The following is a 21,777-nucleotide window of genomic DNA, read 5'->3' on the forward strand; positions in this document are numbered from 1 at the left end:
AATGTTGAAGAAACTCAACAGGTCTGGCTGCAGAAGAGAGAAACCAGGTTAACGTTTTGAGTTTAGCATAGAGGATTTACTGGAGACAAAACGTGACTAGTTTTTCTCCAAAGATTGAAGTTACTTCAGCATTCGCTATTTATTTCAGATTTACATCATCTGCAGTTTTTTTCTTATCATTCGAGTTACTTCAGAACGTTCCTCGGCTTTACTTGCAGAAACGTGCTGACCATATCACTTGCATCAAGGCAGTCTGGGAGCAGTAATAGGAGTAGGTTGCAATGTGCTGAAAGGCAGATTTTTAAAATTTGCTGCAGTTTAACTTGAAAGTCACTGAGTGTGAATCTATCAAAAACAAAATTATTCCATTTTTAAACAGCGGGCTCCTACTTGCTGGATTGCAAAAAAAACCTTAAATTTGAGTTACTGGATAATTCAAATCAGTTAATCCAAAATTTACCGGTAAACCATTTTGCTAAAAATGTCCTCGCAGCATAAAACAAACATTATTTATTCTGGATCAGACTGCCTAACAAGATTGTGCAAGGCATATGCCTCAGATTGATTTATGGGCTTACCAAAAGATTGGACTTTCTCCTGGCTCTTTCACCTTGTAATATTCCTTGTCTTGTGGCAATACTTTGGTCAAGCCAAAATCACCAATTTTCACCCTGTTCTCATTTTCTACGAGAATGTTCCGTGTTGCCAGATCTCTGTGTATATATCGCTTGGTTCCTAGATACTCCATTCCCTGTGAGGAAGCAAAACAAAAGTGCTTGCTATCGTTCACTCAATGATGATTCCTTGAAAATGGTACATTTGTGACTGGTGTGAATATGGACCACCTGCACACAATTTCAACTGCAAGCCTCCCAGGACATTTGGGATCGTGCTTTATTCATCTTATGAAATGATAAGTAACTCAAACTCTCAGGAAATAAATGTCTTGTTGAGCAGGGAGCTTTGGCTGCCCAAATTCAAAACCAGAATCAGAAAATATTTTTGCCATAGATAGGACAATAGAATTCAGGAACTACCATCTCCAAAAGGCTGTAGGCATTTAAGACATTGGCCATTCAGATGGATAGTTTTTTTTCCCCCCAGTAAGGCTATGGATCAAAGGTGGGTAAATGCAGTGAGGCTGCAAATGAGCCATGACCTGCTATAATGACAGAGCAGGCTTGAATGGCTAAACGCTGTTTCTATAATGTTTCCAAAAAGCATCAAAGCACCATTCATCAGATTCAGTACATTTTCTTTCTTCACTGAAAATCAGGGCATAGCAGGACAGGGAAGAATCTGAACAGAAATCTCAAATTTACATCGTCAAGATATAGAAAGGCTGCCCTCTTGTGGTATACAAAATTATTGATGCCATCAAGTACAAATTGCCCTTTCCGAGTTTATATGTAAACTGTTCACTTGCCCTCTGATACTCTTTAAGTGAATAGAAACATTCACAGAGGCTTGTTCTGACTGAACTCAGAGAAGGTTGGTGTACTTTTAATCAGCTGGATCAGTGATGTAATGATATGCCTCTACAGCAGGTAGGACTTGAACCCAAGTCTCCTGGTTCAGAGGTAGGGACACTGGGTGACAAATACAGACTGGGGGAGTGTTTTTCAGAGCTTCCATATTCTGTCTGCAAAAATGACCGAGCTTCCAGTCACCTGCCACTTCAACACTCAACCACGTTCACTGGCCAACAATTCTGGTGTAGGCCTAATGGGCTCCAATGAGCCTCAGTGCACGTTTGAAGAACAGCACCACATTTTCCACTTGGGAATCTTGCAGTCTCTAGCCCTCAAAGTTAGAGCCTGGTTCTGCCCTTTCATATTTTTTTTTCACCCATCCCATATCCTGGTCATGTCACCACATGGGTTGTTTTCAGCAGAGCCTAATCAGTTCTCTCTCGGGCAGCACTGTAGCTCAGCGGTTAGCACTGCTGCCTCACAGCTTCAGGGTCCTGGATTTGATTTCCAACTCGAGCGACTGTATCTCTGGAGTTTGCATATTTTCCTAGTGCCTGTGTGGGTTTCCTCCCACAATCCAAAGATGAACAGGTCAAGTGAATTGGCCATGCTAAATTGTCCACTGTGTTATACTAACATAGTGTTAGTTGCATTAGACAACTAGGGTAGGGGAATGGATCTGGGTGGGTTACTCTTCGGAGGGTTGGTGTGGACTTGTTGGGCCAAAGGGCCTGTTTCCATACTGTAGGGGATCTAATCTAAACTACACTAAGCTCTCATTGTCAAGTACTCAGCTTCTGATCTGACCTACTATCAATAATCCCCTCGTCTGCCTATCCCTTTCTCTCTGGACTCCGTCTCCAGCTATGAACTCATCTCTTTGATTAACAATGAGAAAGCCACCAATTCATTGGAGTCCTAATTCTAACCGATGACAGGACATCTCCCCTAGCAGTTGCTACAGTATGAATCTGGGCAGTACTTGGAACTGACACTAGGTGACCACCAACTCGTAGAAAGCATTGGATTACCTTGCAGATCTGAGAAGCATATGCCAGCAGCTTCTTGTGATCAATCCGCTCTTTATTCTTCTGTAAATAGTCACGCAAGCTGCCGTGAGGTAGGTACTCCATTATTAATCGCAAATTTCGCCGTCCTAATGAAGCAAAAACAACACTAAGTGTGAGAGGATCAGCGGGGAGAAGTCCAACACTGTTGTTCAGTTCATATGCAATAACCTCTGTGATTGAGTGATCAATTTCAGGCTGTGATAGCCTGCATCTGACCTCCCCTGGAACTGCGCAGATTGCCAAACTGCACACCGCCACTGTCACAATGTCCATTTCTATGCAGGCACAAAACTGACTCCTAATGCTGCTTTTCGAGGACCATGGCAAAAATGGTGCCAGCAGGTTGTTTGAGATTTTGGGGCTGGCTGCCTAACCCATGGGTAGTAATAGGATGGCTGCAGGTTTTTCATTTAAGGTAATATGTGTGGCACAGTGGCTAGCACAAAATGCAGCCTAAAAAGGCAGTGAAGGGGCAAGGCAATAGCTTAGAAGGTTCACAGCTTGACTGTCATATGAGGTGTCCCTCACACATTACGTCATCCAGTTCATCTTTCAGACCGACTGCACTTACCAGCACTGTAGCACACTCCTTTGTACTTGACAATGTTGTCGTGCTGAAGAGACTTAAGGATCTCAATTTCTCTTTCAAAGTCACGCAGGTGTTCTGCGGTGCTCTGTTGTAGCTTCTTCACAGCCACCACATCGCCTGTGCTGTCCTGGAGTGGATCATACCGGCAGAGCTCGACACTGCCAAAGTTACCCTGTTTGGATTTGAAGACCACTTGTTTAGTGCCACAAGTGGACGTAAAATTTCTTCCTGCATTTTGTTTTTATGAAACTCTACGGATAAAATATATTGAACCAGAACATCATGGGAAGTTTCCTGGGAGTGTTATCAGGTTCTCTCCAGGATTCCACACTAACCTCACACTTGCACATATAAAATTAAAAGAATTCTTTCTGATACAATTCAGTTTAAAGAAGTCAAGTCACCAGAATCGGTGAGTTTTTGGTGTGGTTTCCATTCCCCCAGAGCAATTGGTTCTGCAAACACAGCCCCTGTAGTATGGTTCCTTACAGAAAGACACAATGATGCAGAAATTGACCTGGTAGGGCTAATAGAGCTGACATGGTGCAAAAACTGCATACTTCCATCATATGTGTAAATTGTCAGTTAAGAGAAGATTTGGAAAACTGGAATTCCCATTTAGAGACTGAAGTGGTTAAAAAAAAACGTAATTACCTTGCCCAACTGTTGCAAAAATATGAGATGCCGTTCCTCAAACTGCACAACATCATGGTTTGTACCAGCTCCAAGGAAGCCAAGCCCACCACCTCGCATATTTGGGAGTAGGTCACTTTCAGCCAATAACTCATAATCTGTGGGACAAACAATAATCTGTTACGGAGCAAGTTTTCAGTTTGGTAAATATTCCATCCTCCAATTAAGATCTTGCCTTCTTATACTTAGCTGGATGTGTCACACTCCCATATGTATGGCACTTTTAACAATGACAGGATGACCCAAATTACACCCAAGTGAAGCATTTTTAAATTCTAACACCTTTCAACATAGTCACATCACGGAGAATATATGAACAGCAAGCTCCCAAAAACAGCAAACTGAAAGCTAAGTACTCATTTTATTTGGGATGTTGATGCAAGGTTGAGTAGTGGCCAGGGCACTGAGGACAGTTCTCCTGTCCCTCACTGTGATGGTGCCTTGGAGGCTTTCATTTCCACTTGAGAGAGCTAATGAGGTCTCAGTTTATGGTCTCTGCTGGAAGACATCATCTGTGAAGCTGCAGCACTCCTTCTTTACAATACTTACAGGGAAAATCCAAGAGAGAAAAATGCTCAAATGTGAATCTGCACTCTGTGCTTTGATGTCATTGGCCTCAATTTCATTATCTGTGCTTTTGAAGCAAGCATTGAGGTCTAGATGGCAGAGTAGCAATTTCTTATTTTAAGTCTACGTTAGTGAATACCAGCTTTCAAGCTGATTTTTCTGATTGTCAAACTGATCTAAAATGTTTTGCCCAGCAAGAGAGTCATGCTGGTTTACACCCTAATAACTGCACGGATCCTTGAAACTCCCTCACTGAATCTGCCTCTACCTTCTATAGTGTAAATCTCATCTCAATAGTTGATACAGCAAAGTGTCAAAAAGCAAACTAATATTCTACAAGATGTGTAGAGAAGAGTCATTTGGCACATTGTAACACAAAGACTATCTGGATAACTACCCGCTTAAATAAAACAACAAATACCTTGTCTGTTTTGTTTTATAAAAGTTGAGTACTAAATAAAGTGGTACCCTCCTGAAAGTCAGGCTGTCATGACCAGCACATTTTTTTCCATACCTCTATCCTGTGCCATGCTTTTCATTGGGCAATAATTTCCTTCATTTTTTTTAAAAAAACATCTAACATTGGCATTCCCTTCTTCCTCTTTTCTCTTCAACCATCCATAACATCACTAACAATGTTTATTAAATCTGTTCTTTTTAATGTGTCTCCTAAATAGGATTTGTACCTTATTTTGTTCATTCACTCTCCTCAGCACTTCACCATGTTATTTTTCTGGAGCAGATGATTCTTACTTTTCTCTTCAAACTCACATTTCAAATCTACTCAGCAAGTTGGTCTCCTCTTTCAGGAAGGCCCATGTCTGGCATCCATGAAAAACAAGTTTTCTTTTGTAAGATTTGGTACACTTATGAAGATTCCACCTAAGAACATGTCCTGCTAACAGGATAATTGGACCAAATCTCAGCAATAAGATGACATCATATGTTAATAATAAAAAAGGAGAAATAAAACTATGTTCCTACAGTATTTGCTATTATAACTTCATTCCTGGGGAATTTGCAGATTTTCCTTTTTTTTCTTGCACCTACTATTTGTGTGCAAGTTCGTCAATCTTCCCAGCTTCCACTACTGACACACTACTTAGTCCTTTTTTAGTCTCTGCATCACCTCAAACGAACCCAATTTTCTTTTTTGAAAGAAATTAAGCACATTGTTCTCCCCATTAACTCTCTTTACAAATAACATATGTGCCAAATCTTTACCGTCTCCAAACTAATCTTCCTTCTATTTTCCTTACCTTAATAAAATTTACACTACTCATTTGGTCTTCAGATATCATCTAAACTGTAATAGCATGGCCCATTTCCTCCTTTTGATGTTGACTGTTCATTTCCAGCAATTTCAAATTTCTTTCAGATCTACAGCTTTTGAAATTTTACTTAAAAAGAAAAGTTTTGATTTAGATCTTGTATAGTGGCTAGTAGCTTTCCAAATTTTTTCAAGCTTGGATGAAGCTTGTGAATCAACTAGTTACTCATGTCCTTCAGCAAAGAATCACCTTCAGTCCAGTCTATACCTCATGCTAGTCCCAAACAGCATGGTTGGTTGGTTAATAACTTCAAGACAACGAGAGCCAGTCTTGTCAGTGCCTCCTATATCCCGTGATCAAAGTTGACATATCTGAAGGTGGCAGTAAAGACAGATAAGTTGCTAAAGAAAGCTTATGGGATGTTTCCTTCATGAGGTGAAGTACTGAACTGCTGTTGTATATAAAACTCTGGTTCAGCCATAACTGCAGTTTTATGTACAGTCTGTTCACTCCATTAGTGGAAGGATATGATTTCCATAAAGGGAGTAGAGAGGCAACTTATCATAATGGGTGGCATGGTGGCACAGTGGTTAGCACTGCTGTCGCAGAGCACAGGGTCCCAGGTTCGATTCCAGCCTCGATAGACTGCCCGTGTGTAGTTTGCACATTCTCCCGTGTCTGTGTGGGTTTCCTCTGTGTGCTCCGGTTTCCTCCCACAGTCACAAAGATGTGCAGGTCAGGGGAATTGGCCATTCTAAATTGCCCATAGGTTATGTGTGTTAGTCAGAGGGAAATGGGTCTGGGTGGGTTACTCTTCGGAAGGTCGGTGTGGACTTGTTGGGCTGAAGGGCCTGTTTCCACACTTAAGGGAATCTAATCTAATCGAACATTGTCAGGGCTTGAAAATTGCAACTAAAAGGAATCTTTGTGCAGGCTAGTGCTGCTTTCATTAGAAAAGGGAAGGCTGAGGGCTGATTTAATTAAGGTGCATAAAATAATGGACAGTGGAGAGGGAACGCCTGTATCTCCTAGTAGGAGGTCTATTACCAGTAAGCACAGATTTGAGGTGATGGGTACAAGAGGGAAAAAAATGTTTTTACTCTTTCTGGAATTCACAATCTAGTTTGGTGGTTGAGACAAAAACTTTCAACCATTGAAAAAGAATCTGGTTCTGCATCTGAAATGCTATACCAGCAAGGGTATGGACCAGGTGCTGATAAATAGGATCAGCGTGGGTAGTTTATTAGTTCATTCAACTACACAGACATAATGGGCCAAATGGCCTCTTCCGATGCCGTGGCCTTTTTATGGTTCAACAGATCTGAGAAGGTAGAGGTAAGTGGACCACTCACTTTTTGGACTTCCTCCATCAATTCACCAAAAAAACATAATACCGACCCAGCTTGTGCAAACCAAATGTATTTCCAGAAGAACTGACATTTGTAAAACAAACCAGCAATCCAATGATAGTAATAAAGGGAGATGGTCCAGTTTGGTCTACTTCAGGAAGAGGAAGAGGTGTGAGTCACCTACCTGGGGTAAAAAGGCTGTTCAGGTCACGTATTATGACACGAAATGAAGGCCTGAAGTCTGGATCATAATTCATGCAGAAATTGATGAGATTGGCTAGCTCTAGCCACTTAGGTGCAGGAAGTTGATGCTTATCTTCATAAAACTGCAGTTTCTGTTCAAACAAAAAGCACAATTTTAACACAAATTAAAGATAATTTAATATGACTTGCCACAAACTTCAGGAATGGTCAGGCTTCTGCTCATCTTCAAAATACTAAAAGTTGTACATAAAATACACAAAGTCAAAGTGGGTGTATCCATTATTATTGTAAGTGACATCCTATCTATAAATTAAGATGCGTCTGCTAGTATTACTTTACAATGAATTTGATCTCTTTATTTATATTTGACTTAAAAGCAAGATTTCATAGTTAGATCTTGTTTGTTGAAATGGTAATATTTGAATGAAATAATGTCTTTTCTTCCTGCAGATGCCACCTGATCTGCTGTGGGTACCCATGGTTGTAGTCCCCCCTTCCCCCTTATTTTATTTAACGTCATGCCCAGACACCCACCAGGAGTGGAAACAGACAGTAATCCTTGCCCATCATGGTCCTTCCAAGCAGAGTTATTTTCTAGTGGCTGTTTTCACACTGTCATAAAAAGCAGTTTGTATGTGTGTTCAGTGTTACTTACCCGCGTGGAATCAAATGGGCCCAGTGGTTTATCTCCACCACTGCAAATCTCCCACAAAGTGGCACCAAAACTCCATTTGTCTGTTGCCAGATTCAAGTTCTTGGGATCCTCGATGCATTCTGGCGGCACCCAGGGAATCCGTTCAATGAGAACTGCAACATGAAACAGTTTATCACAATACAAACAGCAGGCCAATGGAGAGTGAGGCACCAAAATTAACTTGATCACAATATTGTACAACGTGAAACATAATCAAGGGCTTTCTGATTAAAATGGAATGAAGTTGAAACTGGTTATTGACAATCTTATTGCTTGCATACAAATAAGCCACTTGACTTCTACATGAGGATGAAGGTACCTAAAAATACTGCCTCCTCCAAATCCTTCTGAGACACAGTCTTTCAGAAACCAGATTTATTTTCAGTGTTTCTCTTAACTCTGGCAAAAACATCATATCAGTGCTTGTTTTGTTGAATAACTGGAAAAAGTTCTTGAGGTGCTATAGTCAAACAAAATACTGACCCTCTTTATTCATAAAATACTTAGAGACAACAATGTATCTGGCCCATTTGAACTATCCATCTGAAGATATTCTTGGATTCAAATGCAGAATCAGTTGCTCCTTAAATGTAATTCCAGAACTATACTGCATTCGGAAGTTTAATTCACATGTCAATCACATTATGGCAGAAAGTGAATGTTCAAAGATGAACTTCTACTATCTTTAGCCCATTAATTAATGTAGATTAATATTTTGGGTAAAATATCTTGTGCACTGTTAACAATTGCATACACCTTTAGAAGATCACCTTGCAGATGAAGCCTTGTGGACTGTGAAATTTTAACATTTTCAGTCATTCCCCATACCACAGATCCCTAACACTAGAGGGCACACTTATTGTTCTTCCCTTTCCTGCCTCTCATCCTCAAGTACTTCTTGATCATCAGACGGAATGGAACATTCATGGTGTAAACTCTTTAGAACACTGGAATTTGATAATTATCTCTAACAATAAAACTTTGTAGTTATTAGATATGGGACTCTCGATCCAAAGGTCATGGGTTCAGGTTCAAAGTTGGGTGAACAATTGGTTTTCTTTACTATTTTCGAACTTTCTGTTATTGATTTTTTTAAAATTAAGATTAATCAAATTCGAATTTACAACCAAACTTTTCTGAATTCATCAAATGTTCGAAATGTCATTTACTGAAGTTTCCTGATTATAGTCAGTTCTGCTAAAAGTAGTAGTTCCATTCTTGTGCAATCCTGTGTTATAAGGAAATTGCATAATAGCAGCACCATTTAAACTATTGAGGCGGAATTGCATTATAGTGAATTCACATTCACAAAACACATTGTGACAGAACCACCTGTATATATTTTCAGCATTTACTGAATCATAAGTTCTATGGAGTAAACAGTTGAAAATAATATGACTAGAACTTGCAGTTGGTTAAGGACTGCACAACCCTAAACTGAACTTCATTGTTAGTCTCAGTTGAACTAATTTGTTCATTTTATCCAAGCAGCTGACACTGACAGAGGCAGCAACTGCACATATGAAACAAGTGCTTCCCCTAGTATCGCAGCACAAACACTGCATTCACCTATTATAATTTGTTTTGTTTATGGTTCTTTGATCCACATGGAGAGAGACTGGGACTTGATCTATACATGTTTTCCCCCTTGTCTCATGTGAGCATTTTATATGTTGAAACATTAGGATTCCATGGGCACTTGTCAACAGTATTCCATTTCAAAATGAACTTAAGGAGAGAAGAAGGAACTGGTAGAGAACTGTTTTACAGTGATTTCCATTTAAATGGACGTCAAGTTATCAGTTTACATATCAAATATGAGAAAATATATTAAGCTTGTAGGTAGTCCAATAAAAATAGCAGAGCCTATTAACATTCTCAGTAATGATGTGGAGGTGCCGGTGTTGGGCTGGGGTGGACAAAGTCAAAAATCACACAATACCAGGTTATAGTCCAACAGGTTTAATTGGAAGTACTAGCTTTCAGAGTGTTGCTTCTTCATCAGAATCACTCCACAGCTACACAGTGAAGGAGCAGTGCTCTGAAAGCTAGTACTTCTAAATAAACATTCTCAGTAAAAGATCTTCTGCACTGTAGGCAGGAGGTTGAAGCATTTTAGATTATATTAATTCTATGTCGAATTAGAATTAAAACTGCATCCCCATTAACATTCCCCAAAGAGGTCAAAAGACCTCGCAGTTGGAATGGCATTTCTCAGGATAAGTCAAACAAACACAAGCACTATGAAATAAATAACATTAAAGTTATTGCAGCACAGGAGGTGGTCATTCAGCCTACCATGACTGCACTAGCTCTTTAGATGATCACTTAGTGCCATACTGCAGATAATTGAAGTCAAATGGTGCCCAATGAAAGAACACCCATCTGTGCGACAGCAAACTCGAGAAGCTCATTCCAAATACTTAATAGTAATTTCAAAAATCCAATCTGGGACACAGATTTTAAACACACAAATTCATGGAGGAAGAGTAATACAAGTTTTGTTCACAGAGTACAACACTGTGCATGCATGTGTTTGGGAGTGCGGAGACAGCAGGGGATCAGTGTGGAGTTTTAAAATGGAGAACATGGAATCAACATGAATTAATGTTGAGGTAATCAATAAGCCATTGAGTTAGCTGGAGGAAAGTAGTGTTTCTAGTTTTGGTTGAAATACGACACCAGTTCTAAAATGTGCCAAAAACAAACTTCCAAACAATTGTGGAGTGGAAACCGGAGTTAAATAATGTAAGGGTTTTGACATCAACAAAGCTTTAAAAAACCCCCAAAAATGTACACACACTGCACAACTGACTAAGTCAATATCCATTAAAGAGAGATCCTTACCATCTTTCGGTAGAACCATCATACCGACTCCAGGATCAGCAAGCTTTATAAATGGAGGGTTTCCAGTTTTCCGGTCCTCTTCCCTGATCATCAGGACATTCTTGGCGCAAACGTTTCCATGGACAAGGTTTCGGTCTTCCTACATTTGGAAGAAGTGTCAGAATGCAACAAAAGCCAAAAATAAAATGGCCTCATGCTTAAAATTTATGAGAAACATTTCTGGGATGAAGGGCTTTAGCGATGTGGATCGACTGATCCCTCCTTGGTAAAGGTCAGGTGGAGTAAATATTTCATAGAAGTGTACAAAGTAATGAATCCAGATATAGATAACCAGAGAAGATGAAACTGTTCCCATTGTCAGAAGGATCAAGAGCCAGAGGGATCACTTTAATGAGATTGGCAAAGAACCATAAGTAGGAGCAGGATTACAGCATGCGACCTTTAAAGCTACCAAACAATACAATCACGGCTCAACGTGGGCTTCAACTTCACTTTTTCAACAGTTTTCCACACCCCTCAATTCCCTCAGAGTCCAAAATCTGTCTACCTGGAGCCTAAGTGCATTAAACAATGCTGCATCTGCAACCCTCTGACTTATACAGTTCCAAAGATTCACCACCCTTCCAGTAAAGCAATTTCTCCCATCTCAGTCTTAAATGATTAGCCCCTATCCTGACTGCATCTCTCTGTTTCAGAGTTTCTCACTAGCAGAAAAAAATCTAACAACACTTGTCAAGTCTCCTTTGTATATTTCAATGAGATCACTTCTCAGTCATCTAAGTGCAAAACAATATTGTTGTAAATAGGTGGCTGAATAAATTTAGTCAATGTCTCCTCCAAGGGACTAATCTAGTGAACTTTCACTGTATTGACTCAGATGCAAATATATCCTTGCTTAGATATAAACACCAAAGCTACACAGAGTCCTCTAGGTGTACTTTCACTAAAGTCAATATTGTAGCATGGATTTCAGTAATCCCCATCTTTGTTCAAATCATTAATACAAATTGTACACAGCTAAATACCCAAAACTGATGTCTGCAGAATTTCACGAGTCAGTGTCTTCCAACTTCAGACTGCCCTACTTATGCCTACACTTTGCTTCCTGTCTATTGCCCAAACCTTTTCTCCATGCCAAGACATTCCTCAAATCCATGAGCACTTATTTTGCTTATCATCTTTTTCATGGAACATTATTGAACTCCTTTTGGAAATCCAGATGCATTACATCTGCTGATTCTCTTTTATCAACTGTACCAGTTACATCTTCAAAAGACTCAAATACAATTTCCTTTTTATAAAACCATGTTGGATTTTTCTAATCTTATTGTAATTATTTAAGTGTATTGCTAGGAATCCTTAATAACAGATGCCAGTGTTTTCTTAATAATTGATACTGGGCTAACTAGCCCACAGTTCTTCATTTTCTTTCCCTCCACTCTCTTAAATTGTGGTGTCACATTTGCTAACTTACAATCTGTTTGGACCATTCAAGATTCTGGGATAGTTTGAAAAGCATAGCCAGAGCTTCCACAATTTCTACAACTCTCTTTTAGAACCGAGGAAATAGGCCAATTTAGCTTAATTTTTTCAAGGTTTCATCTCATGTAATATTCATTTCCTCATCTTTATAAGCACACAGTTAACATTCTCTCAAGTGTGCAACTTCTGCTTATCACAAAAATCAAAACATCTGTTCATGATTCCCATTTCCTTATTCACGACAATCATTTTCGGGGCAGCATGGTGGTTCAGTGGTTAGCACTGCTGCCTTACAGCACCAGGGACCCGGGTTCGATTCTGGGCAACTGTCTGTGTGGAGTTTGCACATTCTTCCAATGTCTGTGTGGGGTACCTCCGTGTGCTCTGGTTTCCTCCCACAATCCAAAGATGTGCAGGTTAGGTGAATTGGCCATGCTAAATTGCCCATCGTGTTAGATGCATTAGTCAGGGGTAAATGTGGGTGAATGGGTCTGGGTGGAGGGTCGGTGTGGACTTGTTGGGCCAAAGGGCCTGTTTCCATACTGTAGGGAATTTAATCTAATTTCTTCGTTTGATGCTTCCAAAGGTTCAAGTTTAATTTAGCTACTCTCAAGCTTTCTATATACATGCAGGAATTCATAATTAGTTTGCTCTGTTATTCTTTCTGTTCAACAGTTTGGTACCCCTTTGTTGGTTGATAAAACATTTGGACTTGCTGCTATCCCCTCCAACGTTATGGACTCTTATGTTAATCTAATATTATCCTTAACTTATTGAGTAAACCGTGGATAAATTTTTCTTAAAGTTTTATTTTTTACCCAATCAACTTGGGCAAGCTCTCCCTTCATACCCTTATGTTTGTTTGACTTGAAGATTCTTGCTTGTGATTGGATTATGTCTCTTTTAAAACAACGTGGAATTCAATTGTGCAAAGATCATTATTTTCCAGTGAATCTTTTACAATTATGTTACTAAGTAAAATTGTCTCATTAAATAACAGTAGAACTAAAATAGCTTTAGCCCTAGCTGGATCTACAATCTGTAGAATGTTTTATGATGGTTCCTTGAAACAACAAACTCATTTTCGAGACCGTCAGTGATTAATCAATAATGAATAATGGATAATCTACACCATGGCAAGATTTATAGTAGTCAAGGTCTGGAACATATTGCTTGAGTGCATAGTAAATGCAAAATCAATCGTGTGTTTCATAGGTGAATTGTAAAATTATGTGAGAAAGGAAAAAGGTACAGCATTACGGGAGAAGGCGGCAGGAGAATAGGAGCAGCTGAGTTTCTTTTCCAGAGTTGACATGGATATGACAGGCTGATTATGAAATGGATGAATAAAAAATATGGTTCACAGATCTCTTTTGTTCTTCCTTCATCCATTCCTTCATAAATCTATGGACTCAGCATAGACTAGAGGTGAGGCAAAGTGCAGACTGCTTGAAGGACTGTAAATGCTGAACATTTTGTCGCCCTGGTGTAGATGAGGCCCCATAGTGAGCAGTGAACTCAGTAGGCTAGTTTCAATAAAGTGCAGGTCAACCATTGCTTTACCTGGAAGGTGTGTCTGGGACCTTGGAGAATGAGGGGGTGGTGGTAAATGGGCAAGTGTTACTTCTTCGGCCATTGCATGGGAAGGTGCTTTGATTGCATGGGAGGTATGTTGAAATGGGAAGAGGTGTAGACCAAAGTATCCAAGATTGAGCTGTTCCTTTGGAATGCTGACAAGGCAGAGGAGAGGAATATTTGTCTTGTGTTGGAATCTCAATGGAAATGATAGAGATGGCAGCATATTACCCTTCAGATATGGAGGCTGGTGGGGCAGAAAGTGAGGGTAAGGGGCACCCTGTTGTTGTATGGGGGAAGGGAAGAGGTGAGGGCAAAATTGAGGGAACTGGGTTGGACATGGTTGACAGGGCCCTCAGTCATGGCGGAAAGAAATTGTCGGTTGAAGAAAAAGGTGGACATTTGAGGCTCCCCTGCAGAAGGTGCCATTGTCAGATCAGATGCAGCAGAGATGGAGAAACCGGGAAAATGGAATAGTGTCGTTTTAGGGTGTGTGGATGTGTAGTCAATATAACGGTTAGAGTCAGTTGGTTTGTAATGAAATCACCCTGTGCTAATCTCGCAATTATGGCTCGATCATAAGTTTGGTCTGATAAAGGCTCACATGAAGTATCTTGGGATATTTTACTCTATTAAAGGCAGACATACTTCACACAATGACACAAACATTAAAAACTAGGGATATAGCTACTACATTTTTCAAAACTGCTGAAGCGCAATTCAGAATCTTCACTTACTAAAAAGTGCATTGCCCAAGCCAGTTGTTTCGCCACCTCCAGTTTCCACAGGATGTTCACATTGTTTTTGTTTCTCTTCAAATATGTGTCCAACGATCCAAACTTCACATACTCCTGAACCATGATATCTGAAACCAAAAGGAGAAGGAAAGACAGAAAACACATTCAGCTAAAGTACGCCAAATAGCTCAAAGTTCAAAGGGCAGAGTTCCATTTCAATCAATTCCAACATTGGGGAGGTACTCAAAAAAAAAAGGAAGTAGGATTAGAAAGCAGTTAGTTTCAAAGTAGGCTCTGCATGGCATGTCACTTATGGCAGTGCAGGACTAAGATTCAGATCAGTTATTTCAGAGCTATCTACTTCTGAAAGACTCCACCACTGTACTCAGAAATTATTTACGTTAAAATTGACAAAGCTAAGTATTCAAGACGTGGAGGAACCGATGTTGGACTGGGGTGGACAAAGATAAAAATCATACAACACCGAGTTATAATCTAACAGGTTTATTTGGAAGCACTAGCTTTCGGGGTGCTGCTCTTTCATCAGCTACCTGATGAAGGAGCGATGATCCGAAAGCTAGTGCTTCCAAATAAGCCTGTTGGACTATAACCTGGTGTTGTATGATTTTTAACTAAGTATGTTCAAGACTGAATAGATACACCGTTTTAATCAGTAAAGCAATCAAGGGTTATGGGGAAAATAGCCAAAAGTGGAGTTGAGGATTATCAGATCAGCCACGATGTCAAACTTCTGCTCCAATGGAATTATGATAAATAACAATACATTCGGGCAACAAAGAATTTATTTTCTATGTAATGAAATACCTCCCAGTATGGTTTTGAAAAGCTTTTACCAGCATGGAAGGATCTAGTTTACTAGTGAAGTTGCTGTGGTTTCCAGCTGATGTGACAACTTAGTCTTGTGACATCATTCTAATATTATTGCATTCTGATGAATAGAACTGTGAGCAAAATTTCTATTTTCAGACAAAAAAAATGTTTTTCTTAGAACGTCTTCTGTTACAAAATGGCAAAGAGTGAATAGTACTTTCAATAGGAACACCTTTGAGTGTACAAACACTGGGAGTGATAGTTGTCCTTCTTAATTGATGGGTAGGCAGAGTAAAGAGTGGAACTTACTATTTACTCCTTCACACTCGTTCCAATCACTGCAGTCTTTTGCTCACAGGTCACTGTGAGAATCAATCAGGAGGTTCACACTTGGTTCAACTCCACTACACTCTCCTCCCCATAACTTACCACTTCCACAACAGGAAGGCAGATCTAGCCTCAGCACAGTATGGTTCAGAATTGTACACGAGTGGCCATCACTTCATGCAGCATGAGGCTTTTATCAAAGATGCATTAAGGTCCTTGGACTCCATGTAAAATGGGAACTAAAGCAAGTGTATAACATTCTAAGCAGGCTTGGCAGGGTAAATGCTGAGCGGTTCATTTGCCAGGGTGGAGGTTTGAGAGTTGAGAGTGTGGTACTGGAAAAGCGCAGGTCAGGTAGCTTCCGAGGAACAGAAGAATCGATGTGTCAGGCACAAGCCCTTCATCAGGAATCAGGCAAGGATGTATAAGTGACAGGTTAGGGGAACTGTGTTGGTAGATGGTGAGTGAGGCTATGAGTGAAACTGAATCAGAAAAACAATCATCTTTCCTCTCCATCCCGCCCAGCACCACAAAAATATTTCTACATAGATAGTTTTGAGAGGAGAGAAAGGCAGAGTGAAGGGTCCCCATTGTCCAGTGAGCTCCACTGAGGCCAGTTCAGCATGTGCTCCCACTAGAGGTGAACCAAGGTCAGTGTTAATTAAACCCAACCATTTTCCTTGGCCCCAGAACACACCTCCTGCCCTGGTGATCAGAACGTAAAGCCTAGTCTGTCTCTCTCTAGCTCTGCTTCTTAACATGAGGAGAAGAAAATGTATCACTAGCTTTTCTGGCTGGCATTTTTTTTTAAATGGCCATGCTGTTAATTATTCATTTCAATAATAAAGTTATTGTTTTGGAATTTTTTTTCAGAAAAAGGAGTAGGCCATTCAGCCCTTTGCCACTGAATAAGACCACGGCTGATCATCCTACTCAGTACTCTGATCCTGCATTTTATCCACACCCTATGAATCCTTCAGATATATCACCTTTTTCTTGAAAAGGTTGGATATTTTGGCCTCAACTGCTTTTTGTGGTAGAGATTTCCATGGGCTTACCACTCTGGGTGAAGAAATTTCTCAACTAAGTGCTAACCAATATCCGTAGACAGTGATTCTGGTTTTGGGCTCCCCAGTCCTTCTGCTTTTTAAAAAATCTCTGTCAACTTACTTTCAGTGAATGGTGTATAAGAATACAGGGAGTCGCTGCACTGCCTTCTTTCCCAACCTATCACTATTCAGATAATAATATGAATTGCAGTTTCTGCTACGAAAGTAGGTAACCTCACATTTATCTACATTATATTTCAATGGCCATGCGTTGTCCCAAATCACACCAAAACATTTTAGAATTTTCCTCTCAGCTTTGTCATTTATAAATTAATTTATCCTGTTCTGGCAAACCTTACTTTCTTGACACTTGCTCATTGCACCCACTCCCTCGAACCCTTGAGCGAGAGAAAACTGAAATGTGCCTACTACTCCCATTCAAAAAGGTTGGACAACCCTGCTATAAATGGCAAACATATTGCAGTGGTGGAGGAAGTAAATGTTAAAGGTGGTGTACGAGGAGTTGAATTAACCAATAAATATTCTTAGAATCTTCTGTATTAGGAAAATAATTTTTTTTCCCCTCAGATTTGTATCTAACTGGTGTTAATATTTAATTTTTGGTCATCATTTTCAGTAAACACCATTTCTGAAAAATCCTGCTCCAAGAATCTGTTTGCCTCTGGCATTTCAATTAGGTATTTGTAAACATTCTTATGAGAAAGGGATGATTACCTGCGTATCCACCAACCAGAGGCACAAAAATAGAAATAAAAGCTTCAGAACTGTTTACTTACTCTCTTCACCACACACACAGATTCCATAATTCAACACCAAGTGCTTATAGGACAGTTGGCTCATCATACTTGCAGCCTCGAAGAAGGACTGTAAAAGAATCCCAGAGACAATAAGATACTTTTACTACATTAATTGTTACTGTATTTGAAATTTGTCTAAGGATTTGACATATTTTGTGTTGTGAAAGACACAATGAAGGTGCTAGATCTTATTTTTCTGGACACATTGATTGTGCCATTGTGGTTTTCTTGCATTCAGTAGTTGCCCTTCTGTTAAAGATAGTCACAATGACTACTTGCTATTTAATTTGAATAATTATTACATACTAAGCAATAATATGCCTTTCAATTAGATCAGAATTCAAAACACAAGTGTGGTCAGCGGTCTTAAATGCTCAGAAGCATCCTGCATTTTGAATCCCTCTATTAGAACAGCAAGTCCTCACTTAAAGCTGTGGGTTCTACTCCTGAAAATCATGATATCAACAACTTTAGTGGAACACAGATTCCCACAGAAATCAGTGTTAAAGCTGTAGTTAGGTTCTTTCAGACATTTCTGCCTTTAAAAAAAGTGTATTGGTTATAATACAGTACCATACATATACAGTATCGTGCATTCCTAGCTCTAATCACTTCCGAGATAAAAGAAGTTACTAAATATAAAATTAACACAGTACACTTGGGTATTTCAGAACATTTCTCAGCAGAAAACAAAATACATTTCTAGGTTTAAGCGATGCACAGTCAAATGGCTACATTCATAAATAACATGACCTCTAAAACCAAATAAGTGAGAAGTTATAACTTCCAACCTTGAATTATAATGCAATATAAATGAAAATTCTGTAAATACTGTAAATGTTAAAATTACACTCATCTGTTGAAGTGTTAACTGATTAGACCACTTGGCTCCATCTAGTGGTCAGTGTAGGAAGCAGCTCAAGTCCAGAATGACATGCACTGACCAATCTCGGCCAGTACGTGAAGCCCAGCACTTCAGAGCAGGAGAAGTGAAGACACAGATAATAAAAGAGAGCACGAATGAGAGTTGGGAGGTCAGGAGGGAAAAGATATTGAGCAGGAATGGGAGGAATGCAAGGAGAAAAATGGGAACAATGGCAGGGGAGGAGAAGTCCTCAAGTGTAGTAACAGATGTTAGGGATCTTTAAAAGTAGGAACAAAAAGTGGGAGCTGGATGGGGAAATGGGAACTTCAGGACTAAGTGTGGGAGCAGAGGCGCGGGAGAACTATCCACAGTGTGGCTGGCTAGAACAGAAGCTTTGTGACAAGCAATATGAAAGTGAAACCCACAATGTTAAATGTATTGTCATTACCTTATTCACAAAGTTAAAACAAAGCAACTTCAACAGAGTCAACTTTAAACAGAACCTACCGTATATTAAAGGGTTGACTGGAAAAGGAACAGTAGCCAAAATAAAAATCAGAACTGTAACTGCAAGTCTCTGCAAATGGTTTAGCTGAAGTAGGTTGCTGTTCTGTGGACCCTGTTTAACTGCTGGCATCCACCCAAAGGTCAACTCCAAAACTTGATTCAATCCCATCCACATAAAGAATCCATAACGATTACAACTGGCTGTACATGAAGAGTGGCATCACAGCCTTTCACTCAGTTGGTTTATCTGTTCAGTTCAACATCTCTCTTATATTTAAATACCCCCGAGTTGATTATCTGATACCAGTCTATTAATGCAATGTTATATCGAAGCATCTTTGTTTGAAAAAAAGGCATAATAATATTGCATTTTCTGGAAAAATATGGCAGAGTTTGAAATTGCTTTAAAAGCAAACATACCTCTGAGTAATTTCTGTGTGCTTTTTCTAGGACCTTTAGTAGAACGTCTGTCTTGTGTACCTTACCATAATCTCCCAGTTCTACGCGCACGCCTTTGAAGATTTTGGTGAATGTTCCTTGCCCAAGGCTTTCACCCTATGGACAAAACAGCACAAAGAATTCATGCAGGAATGTTTGTGTTCCGAATCTTGCCAGTCAACATTGCTCATTAGTAATTACATTGGGTTAATTTCTTTAATTTCAAGATTTAAACAGATTCCTGTTTTAACGTAATTTTCTCCCTCCTGTTTCTCACTATTTGATACCCTAGTAACTAAAAAAAATTGCAACAACTACGAGGATTCTACCCTTCAAAAGGAACTATAATCAACTGCACTTTTATATTAAGGGGCAATCCTAATCAAGTTAAAATGACTTATCTAAACTCCTGCGTAATGTGAAATACTTCTATTTCCCACATTTGTCTCCTGATTCATTTTTTAAAAATATAACCTTCCATGGGACATGGGCATAGTTGGGAGGTGGGGGTGGTGGTGGTGATGATCGATGGGATGGGGTCAAACCAGGGGGGACGTGGGAGGGGAGGCTTCAGCAGTGTTGCTGGTCCCTTACACACAAATGTGTGTCTGCCCAGAAACAAACCCTGAGACAGAGAGAGGGAGCAAGACAGGCAGAGCGAGGAAAAAGGAAACTTAAAAAAAACTCCGAGCCCCAGAGGACAGACTATGAATCAATTAACCGAATAATCAAATATCCAAACAAATACTGCCCACCCATCTCGTTTGGATAATCGAGGTTCCTCTGTACATTTTTTGAAAAGAAAAAGGTGCTGGATTTATGCAGCTAAACACTTGTCTCTTTAAGATAAAAGAAGGTTTCCGACTCCATGATTTGGAGATGCCAGTGTTAGACTGGGGTGTACAAAGTTAAAAATCACACAACCTGGTGTTGTGTGATTTTTATTGACGAACTCCACAACATAGTAAACACAGCTTCAATGGCAAATTTATTCTTGGCCAGCTTCTGTTCCAAGTCAGTTGCAAAACAGAATATTCACAAACAGCAACACATGTTGACAACTTACAAAAACCAAATCTTCTTTCCTGATTGTGTGAAAAATCATTTGGCTGACATTGTGCCTTTGCAATGTCGGGGATGTTGGCACATCAGATGCACTGTTGCTTCTCAAGATCAGAAGATTAGATTTATCTGTAGACATATTACAGTATGGGTATAAATAAAAAGCAAACCATGAAATAAAACACAACTAACTTTATTCAATTGCATTCCACTAACCATTAAACACATTAGTTACAATTATTGTTCCTCTTATTGACAAGGTGTTTATTCATTCTCACCTAACAAGGAATTTGCTCCTTTTTCTCTGATTTTCCACCTGCTTATTTTTTGACTGAGGGAAGGCAGCCAACCAGCTATTGCAAAACCTCTTCATGTGAATTTTGGACAGGCACCATACAGGTTCAGTACGAAGTTTCAAAAGGAAATGAGACAAGTACTTGAAGGAGAAAAATTGCATGTCACTGAGGCAAGTTCAGGGAAATAGGACAGTTCTTCTAAGGAGCTGATGCAGGTAAATTGATTTCCAAATCGTGCTAAGATTCTCTCATACTTCTTCCAATGCTAATTATGCATGATCACTAGGCAGCAAATTCAAATGAACTGTCAGCCTGAGAGCCAGTTACACATTGATGTTTGCTTCCAAATAATGATTGACTGCAGCTTTTAAACGTTTTCCATTTTATTTGCCTGCTTTGGGTATGTTTGACAGTTATCTTCTGAAGATTTATTTTCTGTAAGTACCTACCTTTCAGAGAACCTTGGAACACATCTTCTAGTACAAATGCATTAACTTTACTTGTTTCAGCATCAAGACTTCTAGAATTGGCAGACTTTGAAATCAACCATAGGAAACAGGGGTGACACAGATTCAGCCCCTCAAACATGCTCCTGCATTCACATTGATCCTGACTGATCTTCGAGCTAAACACTGTTTTCTTTTGCTATTCCCACATCTCATGTTTTTCAAATCCAGAAACTGATCAATCTCATTATTCAGTATACTTCATGAATGCAACTCCAGTGTCGTCAGGAAGGATTCCAAAGGTTCTCTAAGTGAAGAAATTCCTGCTCTTTTCAGTCCTAAATGGTCTGCACCATGATTCCAGGTTTTAGACCCTCCACACAAATAGGGAAAACATTCTTGCTACATCTACTTTGTTCATCTATATAAGAATTTTGCATTTCTGAATGAGCTCATCTTTAACTTTTCTAAAATCTAGAGAGCACTATCCTGGTCTCCTTGGGACAATTTCACACGTCAGGAATCAGTTCGGTGTATATTTGTTACATACTCTATGATAAATATTACCTTTCATGAATAAGGAAATGA

General features: G+C 39.5%; 1 protein-coding gene across 7 annotated transcripts in view; it reads right to left on the minus strand.

Annotated features, from left to right (window-relative positions):
• Positions 1 to 21,777, minus strand: part of LOC132824506 (tyrosine-protein kinase JAK2-like) — a 249,526-nt gene that overhangs the window by 13,300 nt on the left and 214,449 nt on the right. For all 7 annotated transcript variants that reach the window (XM_060839132.1, XM_060839103.1, XM_060839113.1 and 4 more), the window contains 11 exons: positions 20,452 to 20,576; positions 19,368 to 19,502; positions 17,555 to 17,642; positions 14,551 to 14,678; positions 10,757 to 10,895; positions 7,871 to 8,022; positions 7,196 to 7,346; positions 3,786 to 3,922; positions 3,114 to 3,303; positions 2,504 to 2,628; positions 579 to 751 (listed from right to left, as the gene is read on the minus strand). In XM_060839132.1, the coding sequence (XP_060695115.1) occupies positions 579 to 751; positions 2,504 to 2,628; positions 3,114 to 3,303; positions 3,786 to 3,922; positions 7,196 to 7,346; positions 7,871 to 8,022; positions 10,757 to 10,895; positions 14,551 to 14,678; positions 17,555 to 17,642; positions 19,368 to 19,502; positions 20,452 to 20,576 (1,543 nt within the window). The remainder of the gene's footprint in view (positions 1 to 578; positions 752 to 2,503; positions 2,629 to 3,113; positions 3,304 to 3,785; positions 3,923 to 7,195; positions 7,347 to 7,870; positions 8,023 to 10,756; positions 10,896 to 14,550; positions 14,679 to 17,554; positions 17,643 to 19,367; positions 19,503 to 20,451; positions 20,577 to 21,777) is intronic.

Source organism: Hemiscyllium ocellatum, chromosome 2 (assembly GCF_020745735.1).
Source record: "Hemiscyllium ocellatum isolate sHemOce1 chromosome 2, sHemOce1.pat.X.cur, whole genome shotgun sequence".
Lineage (NCBI taxonomy): Eukaryota > Metazoa > Chordata > Chondrichthyes > Orectolobiformes > Hemiscylliidae > Hemiscyllium > Hemiscyllium ocellatum.